This window comes from Desmodus rotundus, chromosome 11 (assembly GCF_022682495.2).
Source record: "Desmodus rotundus isolate HL8 chromosome 11, HLdesRot8A.1, whole genome shotgun sequence".
Lineage (NCBI taxonomy): Eukaryota > Metazoa > Chordata > Mammalia > Chiroptera > Phyllostomidae > Desmodus > Desmodus rotundus.
The window spans coordinates 98,404,336-98,431,841 of record NC_071397.1 but is presented as its reverse complement, the minus strand read 5'-3'; the positions used below and the strand labels follow the sequence as shown (position 1 = coordinate 98,431,841).

The 27,506-nt window shown below is 46.2% G+C and overlaps 1 protein-coding gene across 2 annotated transcripts in view; it reads right to left on the bottom strand.

Moving 5' to 3' along the window:
* Window positions 1-27,506, bottom strand: part of SLC22A3 (solute carrier family 22 member 3) — a 74,287-nt gene that overhangs the window by 31,839 nt on the left and 14,942 nt on the right. For both annotated transcript variants that reach the window (XR_008425531.2, XM_024552013.4), the window contains exons 2-3: window positions 3,370-3,473; window positions 218-372 (exon numbers count right to left, since the gene is read on the bottom strand). Coding sequence is in view for 1 of the 2 variants with exons in the window: in XM_024552013.4 (XP_024407781.2) it covers window positions 218-372; window positions 3,370-3,473 (259 nt within the window). In the remaining variant the exon portion in view is untranslated. The remainder of the gene's footprint in view (window positions 1-217; window positions 373-3,369; window positions 3,474-27,506) is intronic.

Below are 27,506 nucleotides of genomic sequence, written 5' to 3'. Positions count from 1 at the left end.
GGTATTTTGTGATATGCCATATTTGGTCCCCAAAGTAAGGTGGCATTTCAATTCCTAAAGAGTCAGAATCTTGCCCCTGCACCCCGCTATTTGCAGAAATAATTACTGCCGCCGCATGAAGCCTCACCATACATTCACGAGGGAGGCTGACTAGCCCGCACTCCTTACCCACCTAACCCCGTCCTCAAATACACGAGGAGGTGTGGCAATGTCTTACCAATCACGTAGCAAGTAATCCATGTCCCCTTTCCAAACACGCCTTGCAAGAAGCGGAAGACCACAAACACAGGGAAATTTGGTGCAAAGGCCACCACCACACCAGTGACGCCAACTCCAAAACAGGATATTAAGTAAATGACTATTCGGCCGTACCTTCGTGAGAAAGAGAGAGGGAGGATCACCTTAAACATCATCTCCAACACCATGAAAAAGACTACCAGTCTGAGTGTTGTTAAGAGAGGTTGAAGGACAAATGTGGGGGTAAATTTCTTAACTGCACCAAGACTCGGGTTTCATGTGTTTGCTTCTGTTGTTCTGTTCATATATTCGACGAGGTCTGTCTGGAAAAAGTCTAGTCATTGTTAATAGAACGAAAATGGTTTGTGTGACATCGATGTAACCTGGCAGCCAAGGAGAGCAGACTGGAATGCACATGAGTGAACAATGACGACTTCACTGCACTAGTCAGTGGGGGTGGTAGACACCACTGAGTAAGCATGTGCACTGTGTGACCATCACATTCAAAATGACTGAGCAGAGCAACGAATCTCCATCCAGTTTTGCATTAAGCTTGAACATTCCTCCACAGAAACTATGTGGATGATTCAGAAGGCTGCAGCTATGGGCAACTTCATCACTGCAATGCACCCGTTCATGCAATGCACCCATTCATACATCACGTCTCATGCAGCTTTTTGGCAAGACATCAAATCGCCCAGGTGACTCAGCCCCCCTATGGCCAGATTGGGTGCCCTGCGACTTCTGACTTTTCCCAAAACTAAAATCATCTTTGAAAGGGAAGAGATTTCAGCCATCAGTGAGATTGAGGCAACTACGACAGGGCTGCTGATGGTGACTGGGAGAACTGTGTGAGGTCCCAAAGTGCCTACTTTCAGGGGACTGAGGCATCATTGTCCTATGTACAATGTTTTTCGTATCTTGTATCTTCTTCAAGAAATGTCTCTATTTTTCATATTACATGGCTGGATACTTTCTGCACAGACCCATCCACCTGGACTCCTTTTCCATAGAAGGTTGGGGCTGCAGCTTCATTTCCTGGAGTATACACACACACACACACACACACACACACATACGGGGTCCAGCATAAATAATGCCTCTTCCTATTACACAATTATAAGCATGTCATTCTGTAACATAACAATATCACCTTCAAGCACACTGTCTGACATTTTAGGTGAAATGTCCAAGTTAAAACTATAAATACTACACCCATAGTATTACCCTACCCGCCACACTCATGCAGGCGTCACTGCTGCTGGACCCTGTGTGTGTGAGTGTGTGTGCCCCTCTACGTGTATACAGACGTATATTTTTTACCTTTCCACAGGGAGGTTCTGGTCAGAGGGTAAGACGAGAGGCTAATAAGTAAGCTCTGTATAAAGTTCGAGCTAATGTGAGTTGCCCCTAAGTTTTGTATTTTATTTTCACCATTCACCTAATATGACTAAATAGTTTAGGAAAAGGGAACAAGGGATCATGTGCAAAAAATCTGAGAATCCGATGTTAAATGGTTCCACAGAGTTGTGCCAAATTATGGGCTGGAGAAAGTTCATCATCAATGACTTTTACGAGACTTGACATGGTAACATTTTCCCTTAGAAATGTCCACCAAATTCACATATATATCATCTTGCTTCGGTCAGCGAGTGGAGATGGAAGTCGGCCCAGTTTTTAAATTCACTCCCTGCCCTTCCCACAGTGCTTTCCCACAGATGCATGGCTCGTTGTCTGTTATCCTTTCTGTCACAGACATAAAGAAGAGAAGGAGCTGACAGACGGCTGCCCCGCGGGAGCAGCACTACTCAGGGGTCTGTCCTCTCCCAAGGACAAGGTGTCTCCGAGGATGCAGGCTGTCTCCTCCTGGAGTGCGGTTGGGAACACGTATCTCCTTCTATCCAGTTACTTTGCTTTGAAGACATGTTTACGGATTGTGCAAGAGAAACACACAGAAGAAGCAAAACCTACTGTTTAAATTAAGCAGAGTAAAAACACAATTAAAGAAATACATGCCAAAAATACATAACTCAACTCCAAATTGTAGCCAACCAGGAAAGAAAGTGCTATGTTGGGGAGATTTTTTTTATTTTTTAAAAAAGAAGAATTGACAGGGCTAGAAGTAGAACCAGGAGAAAAACACATAAAATACAGGAAAAGCATCAGACACAAAGGGTTAAGGAGAAAGCCACAGGCAGACGAGGGTTACGGGGACAGCAAGAGAAACCTCAGAGATGGACGAAGGGTCAGAGGAGGAAGCCAAGGGCTCCACCCATGTTGAAGTCCTGGTCTGGTCAAACTCAGATCGCCCACGGGCTGCAGGAGTTGGGGCGTGTTGCTGTCTCGCACTAGCTCATTCATTGCTGTGGGCGGGTCTCTAGGACATACCCTTAGCACTGTCCGCTGCAAACAGGGTTGAAGAGACCCGCCCAGGCTGGGCTAGAGGGACCGGAGCAATATTAAGCCAGGTGTGGTGGAGGGTCAGAGCTTCCTCTTCCTGTCCCAATGAGTACGGAGGGAATTACTAAATTACTACAAGTATTTTCATAGTTAGAATTGGGACACGACAGCTAACATCAATAATATCTGAAACGGGAATATCAGAATAGAAAGCATGACCTTGAATATGTACACGTACCGTGTCTGCCATTAACGGGTGTGTCTGTGAATGTTAAACAAAGAAAACTCTTTTAATGATTTTTGGAAAACTTTTCTTTACAGAGTTTTAAATCTGTAGGCTAAAATACAAGGTTTGTTATTTTTTAATTAAATGGACCGAATTTGGAAGGGGCTGACCTACGACTAAATAAATCAAACCACAACCAGCAAGGGACTGAAGTGCATGGGATGAACCCACAGCGTCCAGCCCGCTGTCTGTCAGCCCCAGGGGCGGCCACTGCTGGCGGGTCCGGGCTTCCTCTCAGATGCTTTCAGACCCACCTGCGCAGTTCAAGGACAAAGGAGACAGGCACAGTTTAAGATGAAAAGAATGAGTCCAGTCAAACCAGTGTGAATGTCATGAGCAGAGGAATTAGCACTGTTTTCTGCATCTAGCGAGACTGTTTTTCTAATAGTTAACATACGACATTTCATCTCCACACATGCACATGGTGTTGTCATGGCAACGCCTACCTGTCCGCTGCATAGCCTAAGGTGAACGCTCCGGCCAGGAAGCCCAGGTTCAGGATGGCTTGTGTGAGGTCCAGCATCCACGCGTTGACACACACGAGGTCAAACTGGAAGACAAAGAGACGCATGGAGGACATGTGGCCACGCTGATCCTCAGGGCACCTGACCTTACCTTGTGTTTAAGTTGGCGACCTTCACACAGTTTTGCTCGTACCTTCCGTAGGTAAAATTTGAAAATCAATCACATGCATTTTCACACTGATTTATAAAAATTTTCTCTGTCACTTTCGGTAATGGCCAAGGGTGTAATTTCTACTCTGCTGTGAATACTGACATTTTCCAATAATGTTGCTACGTCATCCTTCCAACTGTATCCAACGGAGTCTGAGTACCTCCGCCATTTGAAATCTACCACCACCCACCGAAAACAAGTTCTTCAAACCTCTAAAATTTGGCATCAATTCTTTTCCTCTTTCGATTCTTATTTTCTTTCTCACACCCTTTCAACTTAGTATTTTATGTGTCACTATGTATTGTGTTAATAATGGTGAGGTAAATAAATATTAGTATTGTTTATACCTTTGTGTATATATAATAAATTATGTACATACATTAACATTTAATTTAAATGATTTTCTATTTAAAAATCAAGTCTCTAAATATTAGAATGTTTTCTGATTAGGTTACAATTACAGTTACTTTTAGACCATAACTGATAAAAACGTAAGATACAGTGAATTTTGAACAGAATCGTTACACAAGAGTAAAATTTCGTTGGAAATGCAGCTTTCCACTTCCAGAAGGTTAAGCGCATCTCGCACTTCCCCGCCAGTTCATGTAGTGGCAGAGGAAGAGTGCTTATTACTAGAACCAGTTAGGGCTCAACCTCAATTTCCTCAATTTTATTCTTTCTTTTCATTTTTATAAATGTATGTGCCAAGAGGCTTGTCTATATGCAAAAATGAATGGGAAGGGAGAGGGTTCTGTCACCGCCATGTCACTCAGTCCGGTGCCTCTTTCTCAGTTATAGGCCAGATTCATGCAGCGATCCATCACCAAAATTATTTCTACTTTTCTATTAACCAACAACATGCTATTAAAGTCCGCCTACAGTATTACTGTGAGGAAAGACATGGAAACCACCAGACTCACAAAAAGTTGTTTGATCACATCGTAAGAGTCATTAACTTTCTTAATTACTTCCAAACCAACATTCCAAATTGTCCCCCCCCCCCGTTTGGTCCCCACAGGTTTTAACCCCCCACCCCATCCGTGTACCATCATGAGACGGGAGAGAGGCAGGATTCCTTTTGCGCAGTAGGAGGGGAGACACCAGCAATAAGGGCCCTCTCCATACCCATATTCCCCAGCAGATCCACTCTGAACACACGTACGAAGAGGCTCTGAAAACTGATTCCCTTAAAAGCATCCAGGCCTCCCTCACCCACACCTGCCTTTGCCTCCCTCCAAATGGCGTGCTCACCCCAGTAGGCCCCTGCTGTAGACCAGAGCGTGAAAAGGAATGTTGTTACAACAGGAACAGTCTCACAAATGCATATTCATAAGCAAACTGTCATATTTACTTATGGAACCCAACTCTTGCCTTGGTTCTACCACTAATGACCTGTCACCTAACACAGCTACAAATAAAAATGGGGACAGTAGTCGCTAGCCCATCTGCAGAGCTGCTGAGATTAATGCAGATGAAAGAAGTAAAAAGATTTACATATATATAGTAGCAGCAGCTGTGGTCATTTAGGACAGTTTCATCATCAGTGTAAGCACTGGTTTCTCAAGGCATGACAATTTCCAGTAAACTCGCAGACGGTTGTTTATCTGAAATAATTCCCCACTGGAATTAAACACGTAAACAGTGCAACTAGAAGAAAAGTACATATAATCTCAGAATACGAACAGGCGATTCCACTGCCAGAGAAAGCATTTTGCTTCAGAAAAATACCGACCAGTGTCAAATATAAACACCCACGCTGCGGACTTGGCAGTACGTCAGGTAATTGGCTTGGCTAGGAATACAGGCAGGCTTCTCAAGGCCTAGAGACAGCCATCATTTTAATGCATTTGTTTACCTCCGTTTGAATTGTGTGAATTAAAATGTCCCCCAAACATTCTTTAAACCTGCAACTAAATACAATTTAACACAAAGCTGATCATTTTTTCACTCTCGTAGGAGAAATTGTCAAAAGGACTTTTTCATACTTTACATTAAAATTAAAAGTAAATGTCTAAATTATTAAAACACTATAACTTCATATTTTCTAAGGTGCTGTGATATCACCTAAAGTACTGTGAGGGCCACATAATCCTCTGCTCTCTGCGCTTAGTTCTGCATCCCTGGAGGTGTGGAAACTACATTTCCCAGAATCCTTTGCCAGCTGGGAGGACTAGTACAAGATCAGAAGGCAGGTGGGAGGTAGTGGGAATTCCTTTCTTGGCTATGGCCACAGCTCCAGTTCCCATCATGACTGTGGCAACAGTGGTTGGTGGCTGCAAAAGTCAGCCAGTGCTTGTCATCACTCCCCCACACGGGGCAAAGGGATAAGGAGCCACAGGCTTCGTAATGCCATCGAGCAGTCAGGGGCTTCGGTCCATCCTGATTTCTCCCTCCTTACTTCCAGCCCTTCCACAAGAGCAGCAATGCAAACCCTTCCTGCTCAAAATACCTAGTTTGGCTTCTGCGTGTGTGCCTGGAACCTGCCGCCATGTAAGAGTACAAAATAAACTGACAAACAACTTATGCACCTGTAAGGAAATGCTGAGCACACTCAAGTTTCCAGAGGGCACAAACACACCAGTCAGAAAGCTCAAAGGCTTGGCTGTCACTCTTGCCTCCCTGCTGGTGCTCCCTAATCAGCTCTGAGCTTGCTGCCTGCTGTTGCAACTGCTCCGGGTCAGCAGACACCAACACCAGTGCGCATCATCGGCTAAGGCCTTTTTCCTGAAACACAGTACTAGAAACTTGTCTTTCCCACGAAGACCTAAAACCACCTGTTGTCCAATTTACCTAAGTCTGATCAAAGACATAAATGCTTTTATCTTTTTCCTAAGGCAATCCACCTAGACAAGTGGGGCATCTTGTGTTTAAGTGCGCACAGGCAAAGAATTTTACAATTATTTTTAAATGCTCGTAAATCCGTGTGTACCCATTCTGTCCGTTGTTAATCTCCAGGGTCGCTTTTACACAGAGAGAACTACTCCCCTGGGCTGTAGCAGAAAGCCAATCTGATAAAGACTCGAACAACTGTTCTCTGCAACCATGAAAGGATTACATCGCTTCATTTTGTGGAAAGCACAACTCGAGCCTAATTAGATACTTTTGAAGGGTTTCCAACCAAGGGCTTTTCTTAGCTCTTCCTGGTTGTTAAAATCCAAGTCAACATTACGTGAATTTGAGTTGCAATCATAAATGCTGGGCGTACTGTTAGATATATGTTAAAGTTTTGATTTCTAAATATCCTTACAACCACAGCAGCAGAATATCTTCAATATACAAAGGTAAAAAGTCATAAGTAAGGTTAAAAAAAAATGCAGGTATATGCAAAAGACTTTGACCCTCCGGAGGGGACTTACTGGCTCTTTAAATCCCAGGGAATGGGCCCCAACGGCCGGCAGCTGGTTTTCCCACAGTCGTCTGCTTTAACCCTTTTGAATGAACCTAAGACATTCTAAGCTTAGAGGACATCACGGTATTTGGCTTCAGTGAAAACCATGAGAAATCTTACTCAGCATTATTTGCGTGTGGAAGGAGCAGGGACGTCTCTGACATTAAGCGACAAGATCCATGTGCCTCTGTTCTGATTTTCTACGCACAAGTCACAAACGGAACCATTTCTAATCAGCTCTGAGTTCAAAATCAGTAGCCATTAGACCCCTCATCAAGGTCAAAAACATCACTTATGCTTTGGGTTTGACTCGGGAGTGTGGGGTGCCCACAGCTGTCTTTACCATTGGCCAAAATAGTTCCACACTGACCTCCACGGGCAGGTCCCATTTCAAATCAATGAGAAGACACCATAACGAAGCCTAGTAATGGTTACAAATTATTGTAATCAAAAAAAAAAAAAGAGTTCGGGTGGGGCCTCTATGACAGGAAGGGATGTCATTATTAACTCTAGTCATAATGAAAATATCTTTAACGTGATCGATGGTGTTACTTTATAATCAAAAATGAATGCTTTTATGATAGGCAAGACCCATCACGATGAGCTGCAGATATAAAAACAACTCTTCAGGTGTTTACACGTAGCTTCCCTGGTGTGGTCAGCATGACGGAGGCACGCCAGGCTGGGAGAACACCAGTGAGGCGCATGCCTTGTTTCTGCCTCCCTGAGGAGCTTACCCACAGTTCAGAGAGTCAAGGTCAACTTGTAAGAAGCAAAGGTAGAGCAATTGAGATCTAAGCCCAATGAGACTGACTGTAAAAGCCAGAGGGCCCCTGAGAAAGAAATGGTCGTGGGGTCCCGAGCAGTCAGACACATGGAGAAGCGGGGACAAAACAGATCCTTCAACAAAGAGCTGGAATTATAAGCAGACAAAAGGGGAAAGAAGGGTATTGGAGCAGGGTGATGGGTGGCCCGGACACACAGACCGGAACGTGTCCCCAGGGTTCAGCTCTGCCCAAAGCACGTGGGTGCCCAGCTCAGATTTCAGGCTGAGGAACCACTTGTCTCCCCTCCATCCAGCAGAGAAGGGAGTGAAGTCCAGGGGGCGGGTCAGTGAGTTTCTTACTCAGGAAACTAGAGGCATCAGAAGAGCTCAGGACAGAGGGAGGAAGAAGTGCTCAAGGAGAGAGGAAAAGTCTGGAAGAGTGCAAATGGAAAGGCCCCGAGCAGATGGCCTGGCCCCAGGATGGAACAAGATTCCAGGGACATGAGAGAAAGTCCAAGAGATGAGAGGAAACGTGTGATCTTGCAATGACCACCCGGAGCGGGTGACCTCACTTGGAATAAAGAGGTACCTTCTGCAGTAACAGGCCCATAGGGCCCCACACATCGCGTAAGCTGCCCTCCCAGGTCTGTAAGGGCCATGCGTTAACGTACGGCGAAGCAAGTAAATTTAAAGATCTGATGGAGAGATGTCCTTTAAATAGAGGCCTTTTTGTCTGAGCGTGTGAGGCTGGGAGAAACGAAAACACTAAGTCCACTTTGTAATAATGATGCCTTGTTATGTGTTAACTATGTTTTCCTGAGGTACCCTCAGATCTTAGAAGTTCAAGCCCTTTCGTTTCTTCGTGGCGAAGACATGCAGTTACTATTTTTAAGATGTTTATGATTTCTTTAAGTGACAGAGAACGTCTAAAGATGAGAGGAATTCTGTGAGTGGAAGAAGCGACTCAGGGGCAGGGGGAGCAGAGGGCCCACGGTTCTGCAAGCACTTGCCGTTCGACCCCCACATTCTAGGGTGAGAGTCTTCTTGTTTTCCTTTTTTTGCTGCCCCTCCCCCAAAGTGCCCTTCTTCCCCACCCTGCTGCCCCTAGCTTTCTCTGCTGAGTAACCCAAAATCAGCTATTGGCCTATGTCTATTGATATAGAAAAAAATCCACATTTTAGTAGATTTAAAAATCAGATTATAAAGGCACAGGATTCCATAGCTGTAGAAAATCTATATGATACTAAGCATATACATGTAAATATCAGAAGAAAAGGGTATCCATTAAGGTAATTGAAAATGTTGAGTGGTGCGATGACAGGTGATTGTGTTTTCACAGTCTTTCGTGTTTTCTTTGCATGAAGTATGTACTATTTTTATGTATCTTAGAAAAATGTAAAACTATCCCCACTTTGGCAAAACAAAGAAATTCTGTACTGAATGTAAAGCTGTATGTCAGGAGTATAGGAAAGAGCCTCACTGAGGGAAACACAGTGAACTTGCTGGGTGAGGGGGTGAGAAGGGGTCTCGGGTCTGGACACACTGTCCACCGAAGCCGGACTGGGGTGGGTGGACGGGCTGCTTTTGCAGCAGTCTTCGTGGAAATCAGAGATGAGTGAGGGTGGGGTGTGGAGACTGTCTTCTCAAAAGTCTTTCCATGAAATTTAGTTTCAAGGACATTTAGAAAATAATTAAAAATATAAAAACACAAGTCAAGAACTTCTCTCTAGGGCAAGTTCAATGCCTTACACTCCTGTTCCTGGCACACCCAGGCCTGGGACCTGAGTTCTAACAGCAGAAGGCAGCTCTCCCTTGCGGCCACTCCTCCCTGGTCTGAAGCCAACGGCACGGTCCGAACTGGGATGCTGAGTGCTGGACCTCGGATGCTGCACTCCAGGCCTCTGGGGCGCTGCTTGCCTGAATCTTTTCTTTTTCAGCACTGGGTCATGTCTGCTGATCGACTTTCAAGTTCACTTATTCTCCCTTCTGCCACTTCCAATCTGCTACTGAGCCCCTTTAGTGAATTTGTCATCTCAGTTTATTGTACTTTTCAGCTCTAGAATTTCTATTTTTAAGTTTTTATTTCTCTGTTGAGATTCTCTATTATTAAGACCATTTTCCTTTAATTCTTCAAACATTGTTTAATTGGTTGAATGCATTTATAATAGCTGTTTTGAAGTCATCAGCTACTAAACCCAACCCCCAGGACCACTAGAGGCAGTCTCTATTGGCCACCCTTCTCCACCCTCCTCTCCCACCCCCCAGCATGTTCACACACAGCAAAGCAAACCATCAACAAAACAAAAAGTCAACCTACTAAATGGAAGAAGATATTCATCAATAATACAGCCGATAAGGCATTAATATCCAAAATTTATGAGGAACTCATACAACTCAATACCAAAATACCCACAAACAACCCAATTAAAAAATGGGCAGAGAACCTGAATACACACCTCTCCAAAGAGGACATACAGGTGGCCAACAGGCATATAAAAAGATGCTCAACATCACCAATCATCAGAGAGATGCAAGTTAAAACCAAATGAGATACCATCTCACACCTGTCAGAATGGCAATCATCAATAAATCAGCAAACCACAAGTGCTGGGGAGGATGAGGAGAAAGGGAACCCTTGTGCACTGTTGATGGGAATGCAGACTGGTGCAGCCACTGCCGAAAACAGTATGGAGCTACCTCAAAAAAGGATCTGTCTTTTGACCCAGCAACTTCACTTCTCAGAATATATCCAAAGAAATGCAAAACACTGATTCAAAAGAACATAAGCACCCCTATGTTCAATGCAGCATTGTTACAACAGCCAAGACTTGGAAGCAGCCCAGTGCCCATCAGTAGATGACAAGTGGATAAAAAGCCGTGGTACATACATGCAGTGGAATACTACTCAGCCATAAAAAATGAAATCTTACCATTGGCGACAGCATGGCTGCACTTAGAGGGTATTAAGCCAAGTGAAATAAGTTAGTCAGAGAAAGACAAATACCATACGATTTCACTTATATGTGGAATCTAAAGAATAATATAAACCAATAATCAAAACAGAAACAGACTCATAGAGAAAAAAGTGAGGGTTGCCAGATGGGATGGGGCTCGGGGGTCTGGGGGTCTGGGTGAAAAGGTGAAGGGATTGAGAAGTGCAAGTTGGTAGTCACAGAATAGTCATGGGGATGCAAGGCACAGCATGAGGAATATAGTCGACGACATTGTAATAACTATGCGTGGTGCCAGGTGGGTACTGGAAAGATCAGGGGAACACTTTGTAAAGCATGTGATTGTCTAACCACTATGCTGCACACCCAAAACTAACACAAAATAATATGGCATGGAAACTGTAATTGAAAAATTAAAAAATGCCCTTACAACGAGATCCCTCTACTGATTGAAACCTTCAAAAGCTCCCCAATTTTTACAGAATATAGTTTTCAAGGCACTTTCCATAGCAGCCCAGCACATTTTCCCAATCTCATCACCCATCGGTTTTCACTCTCAGCTACACTCAGCTATACGCACGCAGTTTGCACATTATTTGAATCATTTTTACCTTTTTGAGCTTCTAGCTGTTCTATCTGATACACTATTTTTTCCATCTCTTCTCTACCTGATAATATCATATTTCTTCGTTCTTCGAGGCCTAGATGAAACATACACACCGGATTGGAGTTGCCCTACCTACCAAAACTTTTGTTAACTCCAACCCTGGCCAGTGTGGCTCAGCTGGCTGGAGTGTCAGCCTGTGGACAAAGGTCGTGGGTTCGATTCCGCATCAGGGCACATGCTGGGTTGCAGGATCCGTCCTCAGCTGGGGCACCTAGTGGGAGGCAACCAATCAATGCTTCTCCCCCTCTCTCTCTCTGTCTCTTCCCCTCTCTCTCTAAAATCTGTAAGCATGTCCCTGGGTGAGGATAAAAATAATAATAAAAAAATTTAAAAAGAAAAAACCCTCCATTAACTCCAGAAGTTAAACATCTCAGTTGTGACCACATATCATGAATTTTCCAAAATGGTCTCAGTTCCATAATTTTGTTTGTCTCCAAAGTAAACTCGTTACTTCTCAGACTGAGTGTCCCTGTTTGAAAACCTGATTTACTACAACATTACCATTCCATATCATTGGACTGAAAAAAGAAACAAATTATTTTTAAAAGATCATTGCTTTTAATTTTTTTAATGATTTTTATTTAAGCAATATGTTGACTATATTCAAATTAGAAGATACAAATTATTTATGATCACCTGAAATTCCACCTTGATACAAATATTCTTCTAGACTTTTATCCACGCATGTACACATATGTATATGTTTTTTAAAAATAAGGGGACAGCTACTATTTTGAAGTCTGCATACGGTTTATGGGTTTGTGAATCTCTCTTCTACACATCACTATAAATGTCTGTATTTAAGCCACTGAACATGTGACAATAATTATTGAAGTAATTCTTTATTTTGGATAAGGGATTAGGTAGTTTTAATTTTAATTCATTAATTTAATTTTAATCACTATATAAACATACAGCAATCTTTATTTTTAAAAAGGAATGCTAAATCTATAAGAGTTTTGAAATATAGCCAAGTCATTACCAGCAAAATAAATGTATTTGGGATGAAAGATTAAATTATAATTTAAAGAATTATTCCAGTTGTTTTAACCTTCCCATTTTCCAACTTACTATAAACAATTTTTTAAAGAAGATTATGGAAAGCAACTTGTTAATTTATAGACTCTTTTGTATAACTCTTACCCACATCTCTTTAAATAAATGCACAAGCATATTCCATAGAAATCCATTTTCCCTACAAAATTTTGAACCCTAGTTTTTGAAAAAGAAAATGTAGGGTCCATCTATTAGCCTCAACGTTAATTAAAGTGATTGCGGCTTCTTCTTGGAATTGAGGTTGTACCCCTCACGCGAGAACACTCCTCTGAGATAATCAGGGGATGTGGAGACATCTGAAAGGACATGATAAATTCATGAAATGACTCAACATTTTAGGAAAAATTGCTGGGTGAAGGTGGGCAAAGGTGGGGGTGGGGGGCGAATGGGGACATCTGTAGTAGTGTCCACACTAAAAACAAAGCTTAAAGAAGAATAAAAATAAATAAATAAAATATAAAAAGTTGAGTTCAGCAATTAGTTATTTTAAATAGAATTCACATAGAAATGAAAATGAAAATAGGAGCCCGGGGAATCATGAGATACAGACAGGTCAGAAGTGATGACAAGAACACAGCGGGGGCCGCAGCCCCTGGATCCCCCCAACTGCAGTTACACTGGGGGGATGGGGGGGCGGGATTTGCATTTGAAATCATACAACAATTAACGCAGCAATGCACCAACTCTAAGTACTAAAGTGGAAAAGAGAACCACACACGATTTATTGTTGTTGCCCCTCACACGTCCCCAACTTGGTGCCTGGCCCGAAACCCAGGCATGTGCCCTGAACCGGATCAAACCAGCCACCTTTTGGTCCACAGGCTGGCACTCAGTCCCCTGAGCCACACCAGCCGGGGCCACTACTAAAAGTTTCTATGCCTTTTCTGATTCTTTTCTTTGGGAAGAGGAAGGCACCACATTAACTATCATGGAACAAGAGACTTGAGGCCTTTTACTGGTGCAAAAACTAGTTCTATCACATTTACTTGGCATCTTGAAGACAGTCCCAGGGGACACAATGGGAACTGTTTCTTAAATGTGAAGTGATACTCAGCAGCTTTCTGGGCTGTAGGAGCTGATGAAAAAGCAGAAGAAGTGTGGAGCCATCCAACTGTAGGGTAGGTGAAACAGATACCAGAAAACTAGTAATGAGTAAATAGTAGTAACAATTATAATGAAAAATAATAAGTCCCAGAATAAGCTAAAGCATCCCTTTTGAGGAAAGTAAACACACAGCCTTCTCTATCCGCTCTGGGCAAAGAATGGCAGACACCCCTCCCCACCCTGCTTCCCCTGGACACGTAGGGGGTGTCCTGCTGACTCCTGGGGCCTCTCCCAGGACCCCTAGACTCCAGCCCCTTGTAGAGATCTGCCAACGTGAGAGGTCAAGGATCTCATGATTTATATTTCTGTCCATGAAGCACTCCCTAAGAACAATTTTAGGATGGAGGGAAAGACCCATTACCTCTTACTAGATTTTAGTGTCTTTCAAAATTATTGGTAACACTTTCCTCCACTTGGAAACCACAGTTGCCAAAGAATTTCATCATCTAGTCAGAACAGAGAGTACCACATACCCTTTTTAAACTCTGCCAAAGCCTATATTTTCTAAGAATACACTCTCTCTGACACAGTCAGCCAAGCTGATGAAACACTGGTAACAGTGCCACATAAAAATCGACTTCTCCAGAATATGAAAAGTAGCTGACAAAGTGGAAATCTTTGGTATTTTCCCAGTTTAATACATGTCTGTTCTGAACTTCTAAAAAAATCACTGATCCTGAGATGACTATTAAAAAGCCATATTCTAATCTTTTCCCTACCTTTCTGACTTCGACACATCATTCTAGAACCTTCTGAGCCTTAATTTTTTTTTGCACGTCCAATGAGGAGATACTGAACAGGCAGAGTTGAAGGCCCAGCTTCTCCCTTCTGATATTCTTGGCTTCCCTGAAGGTGGAGGGAGTGCTGGAAACACGAGGATGCTCCTCCCACTCAAACAAGTCTGCTGGGTCAGGGGAGGGGCGAACCTGGCGGAAAAGCTTTAGAGAGAAACAAACAGTAACTAACCCTACAAGAGCAGCAGGGGCTACAGTCAGCACATGTCAACAGATTACCTCAAGGTTAAAAATGGTGAACTGATTCAAAGGAACAAAACTCTTAGAGTCCCCCCCTCAGTTCCTAGCAGCCTGTGCCAACGGCCCCTCCCTCCTTTTCTCTGTGTGTTCCCATCCGGTTTGTTTCCTGTTCTCTTGCTTTGTGTGTGGAGAGCAAGGCTGAGGGGCTCAACAACAATTTGTTTTTATAAAATTTCCAGTTGGTAAGAATTGGGATGGGAGACCTGAGAAAACAATCCTGGGAAAGTTCTGGCCAGGGTTTTTGGTGGAGAGCTCCGAGGGAGGCCAGGGACCATAAGATGACTGACGCATCCCACCTGGGGAGGAAAGCTTTGCGAACCTTTCCCTGTGGGGCTGCGAAGTGTGTAGTTATTTGACCCGAAGTCCCAAAGTACAGACACAACTTTGTTATCTGTGTAACTGAAGAGTGTTTGCGGCACACGCACACGAGCGCGCACACACACACACACACACCCTCCCCGCCCAGCAGTGCCTCTCCCAAAGTCCTAGGGTGCCCCGAACTGCCCTGGCCCAGGTCGGGGAGGGCTAGAGGAGGCCTGAAAGGCAGGTCAGAGGGGGGCTGCGCTCTGGGTCTCCGGGCTGCAGGGCACAGTGACTGCATCACCCAGGACGGCCCTCTGATGGGTCCTGGGACCCGAGGCTGCATCACAATTAGTGGTACATGGCCCCACACTGACAAAATTTGCTTCTTCATGAACTTTAAAATAAATCATTTTTATCATGATTCCTTGGAGTTTTTGAAAGAAAACATGTGGATGGCGTTCACGAACACCCTGTTTCTTTACAGGCCTTTTACAAGAAGTCTCCCTGAAGGGGGTCCCTTGGACACGCAGGAACCAGCTAAGCAGGACTCGGCCATGCAGCAGCTCCAACAATCTGGCCGTTTGATGCCACCCACCCACACACGCACGGATGACGTCTTATTGTAAGTGCTACGGCAGGGTCCACATCTGGAATCTGGTGGCTGGAACTGGTCTCCGTCGACACCTAACGTATACTGCGTGCCAGGCTTCAGGCAGGTTGCTTGGTTTATGCTGTCTCATTTAATCTCCCAGGAGCCCCTGCGGTAGATGTGACTATACCATCATTTTACAGATGAGGGGGCAGAGATTAGAGACATGGGCGGTTACAAATCAGTCAGTAGGTGGGGAGGAGGCTTAATGGAAATGTCTGATTGCCCAGTCCACCCATTTCGATGCCGCGGTGCACCCTGGCTTATGGCTGCCACTGCTCATGCCCACCCCTACAGCCTTGTAAAAAGGAAAATGCAGTCTTTAAAACTTGCTAAAATATACATTCTTATTCTAAACAAGTACAAGAGATCATTCTTAACCTCCTTTTACTTGGAATAGATGCATAGTGCAACAAATAGGCAAAGCTCTCTTGTTTTGATATTTTTAAAACCCTTGTTACTTTTGTTTAAGTAAATAAACAGTAATAATTACACAGACTTCATTATACTATCTCATTTTAGTAAGTGAGCTACTGCTATCATTTTTTTTTTTTTGCCAGTTCAGTATTGCCCCACATTTGCTCTAAAATTTCCTGCAACTGGTATAGTTGCAGAAAAACGCTGGGATCATCGCAGGCAGGCTTCTTTCTCTTGCAGCATTGCTCTCGAAGTTTCGTATTGCTCTTAGAATGAGTTGCTTTGGGTAAGAGAGGTGCAAACTATTGAGTATGAGAATTATGAATCCTGGGGTTTCCATCAAGATGGCAGAGTAGGTACTTGAATTCTCCCACATCAAAATTACAACTAAACTATAGAAAAACCATCATTCAGAACTGTCTGAAGTCTAGCTGGACAGAAGTCCTACAGCTAAGGATAGAAAGAAGGAGCCATGTTGAGACTGGTAGGAGGGGCTGAGACAAGGAATGGGCTGGTTCCACACACAGGGTGCCAGATAAAAATCAGGAGGGATATCTCCACGGCAGGAGTCCCGCCTGAGGAGCAAGGGATCCCAGCCCCACACCAGGCCCCCCAGTCCAGGATCCTACTGCCAGGAAGAGAAGTCCCCATAGCTTCTGACTGTAAAACCAGCAGGATTTGGCTGAGGGAGAGGGAAGCTACTAGAGTCCCAGTCATTCCGCTTAAAGGGACCATGAACAGACTTACTCAGATTCACTCCCTCTGAGCTCCATCACTGGGCAGCAGCTCAAAATCACCTGGGCAGGGACACATGGGGAGGAACTGAATTGTCTGGCATCAAGCAAGAGCTGGAGGGGAAGCTTTCTCCCAGAGAGAAGTGCAGGCAGAGGCCATTATTCTTTTGCTGAGCCCTCCCACTACAGAGCCAGCAGACTGGTGCCATATTTGAGCATCCACCAACCTTATGACACTGTTATCCCTGCCCAGGTGATCTGCTGAGACCCCCACCTCACCAAAATTTGGGCCCACACAAACCATTTCAGTGCCTTTTCCATACAAGTACTCTGTCTTGACTTACAATTCAATCTTTCCTAAAATCTCTCAAACAAGTAGCGGGCACCAGAGCCCTACTGAAATGAGCTGTGCTCTGTGGGGTTGGCCTCTGCACAGCTGATCCTACATAGGGGTCGCAGCCAGTCCTTGGAGTCAATCAGCCTGGGGGTAAATCCCTCCCACTGAGGTGCCAGCAGAAATCAAGGCTCAGCTAAAACTGGAGGGTGTACACAGCCCACATGGGGGGTGCCCCTGGAGTGCCCATCTTGAGTGATCAAGGAGGCCATGCCACTGGGCCCTATAGGGCACCTACTACATAAGGCCACTCTTCCAAGCCCAAGAGATGTAGTAGCTCTACCTAATACATAGAAGCAAACACAGAGAATCAGCCAAAATAAGAATACAAAGAAACACTTCCCAAATGAACGAACAGAACAAAACTCCAGAAAAAAAACACTAAAAAAAGGAGACAAGCAATCACCTAGTTCAAACACTAATTATAAGATTCTCAATGAACTTAGGAGTAGAGTAGATGAACTTAGTGAGAACTTCAACAAATAGGAAACAAACAAAAAGAGAACTAGAAAACATTAAGAACCATTCAGAAATGAAGAACATATTAACTAAAATAAAGAATATATTACAGAGAATCGATAGCAGAGTAGATGAAGCAGAAGATTAAATCAGCAGTTTAGAAGATAAAGAAGCAGAAATCACCCAATCAGAACAGCAAAAAGAAAAAAGAATCTTAAAAAATTAGGGCAGCACAATATAAGGAGCCTCTGGGACACGTGCAAGGGCACCAGCATGCACATCATGGGCACCAGAGGAGAAGAGAGAGCAAAGGAACTGAAAACCTACGTGAAAAATAATGATGGAAAATTTCCCCAACCTGGTGAAGGAAATAGACATACAAATCCAGAAAGCAGAGAGTCCCAAACAAGATGACCCCCAGGAGGCCCACACCAAAACATGTTGTAATTAAAATGCCAAAGGTTAAAGACAAAGAGAGAATCTTAAAAACTGCAAGAGAAAAGATTTAGTTACCTACAAGGGAGCTCCCATAACACTGTCAGCTGATTTCTCAACAGTAACTTTGCAGGCCAGAAGGGAGGGGCACAATATATCCCAGGTGATGACAAGCAGGGACCTACAGCTACGATTACTCTACCTAGCACAGCTATCATTTACAACAGAATCAAAAGATAAAAAGCTAAAGGAGATCATCACCATCAAGCCAGTATTACAAGAAATGTGAAAGGATCTTCTTTAAGAAGATGAAGGAAAAAACAAATCAAAAATGTGAATTCATAAAATGGCGATAAATGCATGTCTATCAACAATTACTTTAAATGCAAATGGACTGAATGGTCCAATCAAAAGACAGGGGGAGGCTGAACAGACAAGAAAACAAGACCCTTACACACGCCGTCCATGAGACTCACTTCAGATCGAACGACACAGAAACTGAAAGCAAAGCGATGGAAAAGATGTTTTATGAAAATGGAAAAGAACAAACAAACAAAAAGCTGGGGTAGCAGTACTTATACCAGACAAAGTAAACTTTAAAACAAAGGCTATAACAAGAGACAAAGAAGGACCCAGTGATTTTACTTCTGGGGATTTATCCAAAGAAATCCAAAACACTAAATCGAAAAGACATAAGCACCCATATGTTCACGGCATCATCATTTACAGTAGCCAAGACATGGAAGCAGCCTAAGTGCCCACCAATCGATGAGAGGATAAAAAAGAAGAGGTCCATATAGATAATGGAATATGACTCAGCCATGATAAAGAATGAAATCTTGCCATTTGCCACAACATGGATGGACCCAGAGGGTATTGTGCTGAGTGAAATGAGTCAGACAGAGAAAGAAAAATACCATATGATTTCACTTATATATGGAACCTAAAAATAAAATAAATGAACAAGCAGAATAGACACAGACTCATAAGTACAAGGAATATTTTGAAGCTTGCCAAATGTGACGTGGGTCGGGTAGATGAGTGAAAAAAGTGGAGGGATTAAGAAGTACAGATCGGTAGTTACAGGATAGCCATGGGGATGTAAAGTACGCCATTGGGAATACAGTCAGTAACATTATAGCAGCTATGTGCGCTGTCAGAGGGGCACTATATTTGTTGGGGTGATCACTTCTGTACAGTTATATTAAGTTATATAAAGTCTAATCACTGGGTTGTACACATCAAACTAACATAATGTTATATGCCAACTGTAATTGAAAAATAAAAATTATTTCAAGTAAAAAAAAAGATTATGCATTTGGTCCTAAAATGATATTAGTTTTTAAAAAGAGAGTGTTGTAGAGTAGAGGGTTGCCTCAACTGTTGGTCTTCTTCTCGGCTCAGACTGGGTCTGAGCACAGGAACACAGACCACGGCTAAGGCTGTATTAACTACATTGAAACTGCCGGGCAGTTCAGAAAGGAAGGGGCGCTGCTTCTGTGCATTGAGGTGGGTCTAGCTGTTTGTGAACCTCGATTCACGCCAAAGGCCCAGATCCAGTCTGATAAGTTTCAGGAGAGAGATGCTGCCACCGAGGTGATGATACAGTCTTTCGTGTGGTGCTGTCCAGCCACCCACTTGGGAAAGTGGCAGATTTCAGACTTCCAAAGCCAGCCCCTACCAAGCAGATGATGTGCGCTCTCTCCCGGCGCCTCGAGTGCCCCAGGAGGCAGAGATGCCCCACCCTGTCACTGCAGAGCACACAAGTTGAAGGTAGATACAAGGCATACATTCATTTATTTTCATGACTTAATGCTCAAACCAGAGGTTGACACCCATCCCAGAAATGGCCTGAACAGCCTCCCTGCTGCCAAGTCTTTCCTCTTTCTCGCGGGTCTCCCCAATCCACATCTGCTCCAAACTGGAAAGCAGCATCGCCAGAGGTGCGCGCCGTGGGGTGGGAAGGTGTGAGTCCCGGGAAACACCCCCGTCAGAGAGGCCAGCATCCTCTCCCCGAACCTGCGTGACTTCGGGGAGGCCGGGGGAGAGTTCTCTGTCCCACCAGGTATCGCCACAGTTAAAGTACTGCAGCTCTTGTATCGTCCAAGCCGAGAGAGGCGCCACAGGCAAGCTAAGCATGGTGACAAGACGTTGGTTCATTCATTCATGCAAAAGACTCCCGCAGGCTGCTCCCGGGTGCGAGGCATGCTGGGCTGTGGTGTGCAGGAAGCTTGCAGTGGAGCAGCAGTGACGGAGAATGTGAAACAGCACAGAGTGGAATGTGTTCCGATGCCAGGCAAGCCCACTGGAGCGAGAGATGCGTTCCAGCTAAAGGTCTGTGTCAGGTAAGGCTTTTGCGGGAGCAGCGTGGGAGCCAGGCACGGAAGGGCCGGCTGCACTCTGACACACAGAGAGGAGGGGGAGCGAAGGGGACAGGGCCCACCAGGAAGTGAAGGAGGGGAGTGTGGGGCAGGATTGCAATACACAAAAAGCTTACCGCAAAGTGTGGCTGTGAGACATCATAACTGTGGGCCTTTCCGTAGCTCTATACGGTGTCCTAAGCATTTTATAATCCATTTTTATTTGATTGACACAAAATGTGAACTTTTAAGTCTTACGATTCTTATTGTGTTTCGTTTTCATGCAACCTCTACCGAGGGAATAAAAATGGTGTAGTTGAAAGAGTGTAAAAAACTACACTAAGTAAGACGTGTGTTCTCGTGAGCAATGATTAGAGGGTTAGAACGTAGACAGCATAGTAAAATTAAATCAGGGGGACATGCTGCTTGACCAATGCCATGCTCCCCTGCACCTGGCTCGATGAATCGTGATGTACGAGCATTAACAAGGCCTGGTTCTGACATCCACCTCCACGGCTCTCTGTGATCCGGTTTTAGAAAGACAGAGACACAAGAAGACAGGCACATGGGTGTCCACATCTGTAGGGCAACTGGGAATAAATGGACTAGAAGCCCAGCACAGCGGTGGGTGCCCCGGGCAGCTCCTGCCCCACATGCCCACCCAGAGCCTTGCCACGCCCCCTTCGGAAGAGAGAGTCCAATCCTCCTTTCCCTTTAATTTCCGGCAGCACTTGTGACTCTCCTGGAACCAACAGAATGAGGCAGAAGTGATGCCGTGTGACTTCCAAGGGTGGCCCTAAAAGGAGAGGCCGTATGTGCCTTGTGAGCTAGAATAACCGCTTTGGAGCTCGGAGGCCTACCGAGGAGTCTGATGCCGCCATGCCCAGAGGAAGCCCAGCTACACAGAGAGTCCCATGCAGCTGTTCCCGCCATCAGACCCAAATGAGGCCGCCGCTGACAGCGGTACCTGCCGCCATACACGCGTGAAGACACCTCCCGATGGCCCCCGCCATGGCCACCGGTCCTCTCATCCTCTGAGCCACACGTAGCAGAACAGAGACAAGGATCTCTTCTGTGTCTGTTCTGAATCTCTGGCCCACAGAACCTGTGGGACAGAATGGTTGTTTTAAGTCACTGTTGGAGAGTAATTTGTTACACCACGGTAGTACCTGGGGTCTCAACTTCATCTGTCATGGTTCGTTTCTTTTTTAAAAAAATCTAAAGTAAAAATGACAAAATGCTCACATTTGTTCATTTGGGGTATTGGGTATGTGAATATTAAGTTTTTCTTCAAAAAAATTTGTAGTTTTTAACTGAACAGTTTACAGGAAATACATCTGTATTTCTAACATGAAATACAAATTGTTGAAGTTTTTAGTAAATTTCCAAGTGCTGATGTTTAAAAAAAAAAAAAAAACCCATTCCAGAAGACCCCCACGTCCGGCTGAGTGCATGTTGCTTTGTTCATTTCAGGGTTCGGAGGCGGGGCTAAGAAAACTGCAGCGAGGCCCTCGGCCGGGACTAGCGTGTGTCCCTGGAATCGCTGGGGTAGTGGTTTCTCACAGGCACGAATTCTGATGCATCTTCGCTCACTTATGAATGAGGTAAAGACTCGCCAGATAGTCTGGAAAACGTCAGCATGCTGCGGCAGCCTTGTTGACATGTATTTTTAAAAGGCGAATGACTTTTGGCCTCGTTAAGAAGGTTAAACAAATAAACCCAGGCCTTCCGGGGTCAGCCATCAGCACACTCGCAGGCTCCCAGGGCTGGGTTGTTTACAGACTGCGCGTCGCGGAAAAAGTGAACCACAACAGCGAGAAGAACTCATCCAGATGGAAATCTCCTAAGAGCGCCCACTTGGAAAGAACAGCGGCAGCGGAGATGATGAAATGCACCATAGTTAACCTACCTTACGTCACCGTCACCGTTTGCTAACTGGAATCCTCGCTGGTTTCTGGCCGGGTGCAGGACCCGCAGACGGGGTGCCCGACTGCGCCCCGTGCTGGGCCTCAGCAGACAGTGCCCAGAGCAGGCACGGGGTACATAGGAGAGGCACCGGGGACATACATGTACAGAGCAGCGACCTAGGAACAGGTGACCGCAGCAGCAGAGTCTCTAAGGAGTATGTCATGCTCCGTGAGCACAGGTGACGCGTCAGTATTATACACAAGACCAGGAATGAGGGGGTGAGCGGACAGTACCTGGGGGGGTCCCAGGACCCTGGTAAGGGCTGAGTCCATGGAATAGTGGGGACCGAGAGGGTCACGCTGGGTTGAGGGGAGAAGGAAGGTGAGAGCGTGGAGGCAGTAAGAGGAGAAGCTCTTCAAGAAGCGCTCTACAACGGGGAAGCAGGCGTCCTCAGCTGCAGGGCTGTGTGGGCAGCGGGTGGTGTCCTGCAGAGAAGGGTGCTGGAGCGTGGGTGGGCAGAGAATTCCACAGAAGGGGACGGGCAGCGGAGCCTGAGAAGCAGGTGGGACCCAAGCTTAGGGACAGGTGAGCCTCCATGGGGCAAACTGTTGTGACCTCCACTGGGACGTTGGAAGGAAGGGAAGGGAGATTTGGTGGCAGCACACTGAAGCAGCTTCTTGTCCAGAGTCTCCTGTTTCTGGGGGATTTGTGGAGAGAGAGGGAAAAGTGTGAGTAGGGAGAGGAGGGGGAAGTTTGTAGAGAAGGGAGACCGCAGAGGTGAGGACTCACAGGAGGGACGCACAGCAGCACAGAGAGGTCCCCAGAGCACAGGTGAGGACTTGAGGCAGGTGAGGGGTCTCCCCCAGGGCTCAGCAGCCCTGCTACCAGTGGGGCAAGGTGGGGGGAGGTGGGTGGAGACATACAGAATGGCCCTGAGGACCTGGATGGGAAGGGGCAGGAGGAAAGGTGCACAGAGAGGGCCCAGGGAGAGGCACACCGAGGGAGAGCCCAGTCAGCAAGCTGCAAGGCTGAAACCTGAGGCTGCACAGGTGAGCAGGCAGGGCTGACTGTCCTGCTCCTCCCGAGGGAACAGACTGCCTGGCTCCCGCCAGGTGAGGACAGGGGGACTGTGGGTGGAGGGCGAGAGGGGCAACAAGCACAGCTGGCTCTTGTGAGCAGAGCAGAGGAAGGCTGGGTCACACTAGGAAATCTGCAGGCAGGGATGTGGCATCAAGGCCACACAGCAGGACTTGGAACTGGTTCCACAGGCCCGAGCAAGGCCCGATTGCACCCTGGACAGAAGTTTGCAGTGATTGACATCGCGTTTGGATAAGCCTGCCCTCCAATGATACACAAATGGGACCGAAGGGAGAACAGGACTCACCAAGGAGCAGCAGCTGAACTTTGAAGAAAAACCTAACTTCACGTGACATCTCCTTGAAGAGAGTCATTATCCATTCACACTTAAGGTTAGCCGGTCAGCCCCACCCTAAAAAAGTCATCAGCTAAAGCAACACCCCTTCTAGACCAGTGGTTCTCAAAGTGTGGTCCCGGCACCCGCAGATCAGCAACACCTGGGAACTCGGAATGCACATTCTCGGGCCCAGCCCCAGATCAGCTGACTTGGGAACTCCAGGGTGGGGCCTGGCAGACTGAGTTTCACAAGCTTTCCAGGTAATTCGAAACACTGTGAGCCACAGCTCTGGAGGCAGGTGGGTAGGGACAGGATGTTGGTTTCTGGGGGAGGCTGACCTCAGAAGAAAACCCACTCTCACGCTCTCTTCTGTCTTGGGCACATCACACACCCACTCCCAGCCTCAATCGGTCCTTTGGAAAATGAGAAAATAACAAGTACTTCCCTTAAGTGGCTATTTTGATGCTATCGGTAATACATTCAAAGCGCCTGGAACATATCCTGCTCCTTCGTTTTTATGACTGAAAATAAATTCAGTAATCTCGAAGAGATAACTAAATGAATGGCCCGTGAATCAAGTAAATGCATCTTGTCACGTAGTAAAAAGCATCACTAATAAAAAACAATATAAACTAAATAAAGCAAAACATAATGTGGTCCCTGAGACATCTAAACAGACTCTAGCTATTAAAACATGAGTTGGATTCAAATCTTAATTCCTTCCAAATGAAGCAATCGCCTCTCTGGTTGTTCAGCTTAAGAGAGAGGCAATTAATTATGGCTTTCACACGCCCGTCCCACCCAGCTTCGTCTGCCGATCCTGTGCTGAGTGAAGAAATGGCCTCTCGTCATTTTTTGACAGTTTCCAGGCTGGATTCCGTTGATGCCAGAGGTTTTACTGCCCCCCACCCCCCACCCCTGCTAACTTCTCCCAACAGGCCGTACTTTTTGGAGTCTGTCACAGACACAGCGGGGTAAGTGCCCTGGGTGAGGGATGGCTGATGGGGTTCTCTCACTGACTGGGGCTTTCATCCTCTCTGCCTGGTGCCTTTCCCTTTGCTGAAAACCCCATCTTGTTTGCATGCTCTAATTTTTGCCCGTTTGACTTGTTTCTCTGCCTTCCCACCATGTTAAACAATGTCTTTGTTCAGAATTCACTTTGGAGCCATCTGCCCGCATTTGATTCATCGACTGTAAAGGCAGCACTGCCACAATGTGACCTTGGCTTTGCGTCTCCTGTAGCACTGCCTTGGGCGGGCGAGCGTGTCCGTCCACTGGGAAAAGCGTCCACGGCAGTGACCCGCCGCCTACTTCCCCTGCAGGGATTTTTACATAGATGACTGCGCCATGCAACATGTACGCATCGGTACCCAACCCTGCGATCTTTGGTTAATCAAGACTCCTGTCTTATTTTGTTTTCTTATTGTATTTTATCCCTATTCCTATTCCCATCCCACCCTGTGGAGGAGCCATCCTGTTGGGTTAAGGTGCCTCTCCTTGCTTGTATTCTTGCAGAAGCCACATTGTGTTCCGTGCACATAGCTTTAATTTCATGGAAACAGAATTGTATCCTATACCTCATTCTGTTTCTTACTTTGGTACTCTGCCCTCTGCCTTAGGGATCACCTATGACGTTCCGTGCACATCTAATTCATCTTTTCCGGCTGCTGCATGGGGCGTGCCCACTGCGTCTGACAGTTCCTCTCTCACACACAGCCTCCTACTCCCACCGCCCACATGACGCCACACCAAATGCCCCCACCGCCCGATGGGTGGGTTTGAGAACTTCCTTCAGAGTTTATGCACGGGAGTGGAACTGCTGGGTCACAGGATATGTGTGTGGACACTTCATTTCCATCGGTCGTTCCAGATTGTTCTCGAGAACAGCTCCACACGCCCTCTAGCCATGGTCCTGGAACCTCCCGACCCTTGGCACCGCAGGGTTTGCATTTGCATTTCTCGGATTATGAACAAATCCACATCGCTTCTGATGCTTAATGGCCTTGTGTGGGTTTTTTGGGTTTTTTTTTTCATGAAAACTGTCTCTATCCTTTGTCGATTCTTCTACAAGACTTTGCTGTCTTTTTCTTGTGGCTTTTTAGAAGTCCCTTTCGTACACTAGACATATCAATTAGTGTCGGTTCAGACACCAAACATGTCTTCACCAACTCCCCCACCCTGCAGCCCCGGACTTGGGGCAAGTCCCTAATGCCCCTGTGCCCTGCTTTCCTCCTGAGAGAGCAGCCTGTGCTTCACGGGGTGTGTGAGGGTTACATGAGTTGACTGTTTACCATGCTTTTACGTTTTCTGGGAATTAATGAAGAAACTAAGTTTCGAGGCAGGAAATGTGTATTAGTAACCCCAGTTTCTTCATGGTTTATCACAGTGTGGCTTTTTGTCCCTATTGGGTATTAAGGTGTTATTTTCATAGATTACATTTTCGTGTCTATTAAATGTCGAGAGAACCGGATGGCTTAAGACAGAGAGCCGTTCGGCCCAGATTTACCTGCACCCCAACCTGAACCTCAGTATTCGGGATTACCATCTCTCCTCACTGCCACGTGTTTACGTCACAGGTTGTGGGAGTGGGGAGGGAGCCTTTCTGCCTTTTCTCTGAGGCCGGGTTCTCATGACAGGACAAGCGAACTGGGATGTGATGTGGCCTTTGCGAACTGTTCCAGAACAGAAGGCACGTTGGTCTCACTGACAGCTAGAATACAGGCACGCGCCACACTGGTGTCTTTCTAAGCACAGCCCCGTGAGGGACCTTTTGCTGCCCAGATTTATTGAAAAATTTTTGGTGCTTTCAGGAAAAAAAAATGTGACAGAGAGAGCCTTGTGTTAGAATGATAATTTAGTTCTTTTCAAAATCCCTGACTCCAACAGGGACCCAGGGGGAAGGCGGGGCAGAGCTGGGTGCATGCTCTGAGCGACCGTGGCCAGTCACCTCGCCCAGATCCATACGAGCCCTGGCGAGGTGACAGCTGGCAGACAGGTGCCCGGCTGCCATCCCAGCTGGCCAGAGAAGCGCCCTCCGCGCTGAGGTCTGAGGGTTGCAGTGTGCACCTCAGGCTGCGCCTCCCCTTGGCCGCAGCCTGGTCCTTAAGGTCACGGAGCACAGCACTTCGAACAATACCCTCCAGCTCCAACTGCCCAGAGCGCCGTGAGTCAGAAAGTGAAAGCCCACCTACCCAGACGAAGCCAACAAATCCGGCCAACAAATAGGCACCGACTGTCTACACGGTAAGAAGCTCTGGGTCTCTTACGTCCTTTGAGGAGAGAGGTCAGGGGGGTTGGAGTCACTGCTTTGCCCTGAAGCAGCTTGGACATGAGGAGGAAGGTGGAGGAAATGCAGACATGGACCCACCAGGTCATGGAGTCAGCACGGTGGGGAGAACTTGAGCTTTGGAGAAAACGCCCCCATCAAGTCTGATTCTGTCGGCTTTCATCTGGGCAGTTTTGAACCAGCTGCATTAACCACTCTTTCTCAGCTTCAGGCATTTTCCGTGTGAAATGGACAGTCACATCTACACATCACAGGGCTGCGGAAGGACTGAAGGAGCTGTCCCGCAATGCACAAGCCTAGCGTGGGCGCTCGGGAAAGGCGAGCTGCTGCGGCGAAGATGAAGAACCACAGCAGCCACGGGCGTCAGCTGCTGCCAGGCTGCGGAGGCCCTCGTTGGCCAGCCAGGCTCCCTGCTTGACCCCACAGGCGACTAGAAGGCGTCTTGCAGGAAGGAACAAGCAGACTGAGACTTGAGGAAGATTAAGAGGCAGCATCTACTTTGCAAGCCTTGTGGCTGCCCCGCGGGGAGCAACGGGGGATGAACCACGAATCTGAGTCTCCCACAGTCCTGTCCTCTGTGAGG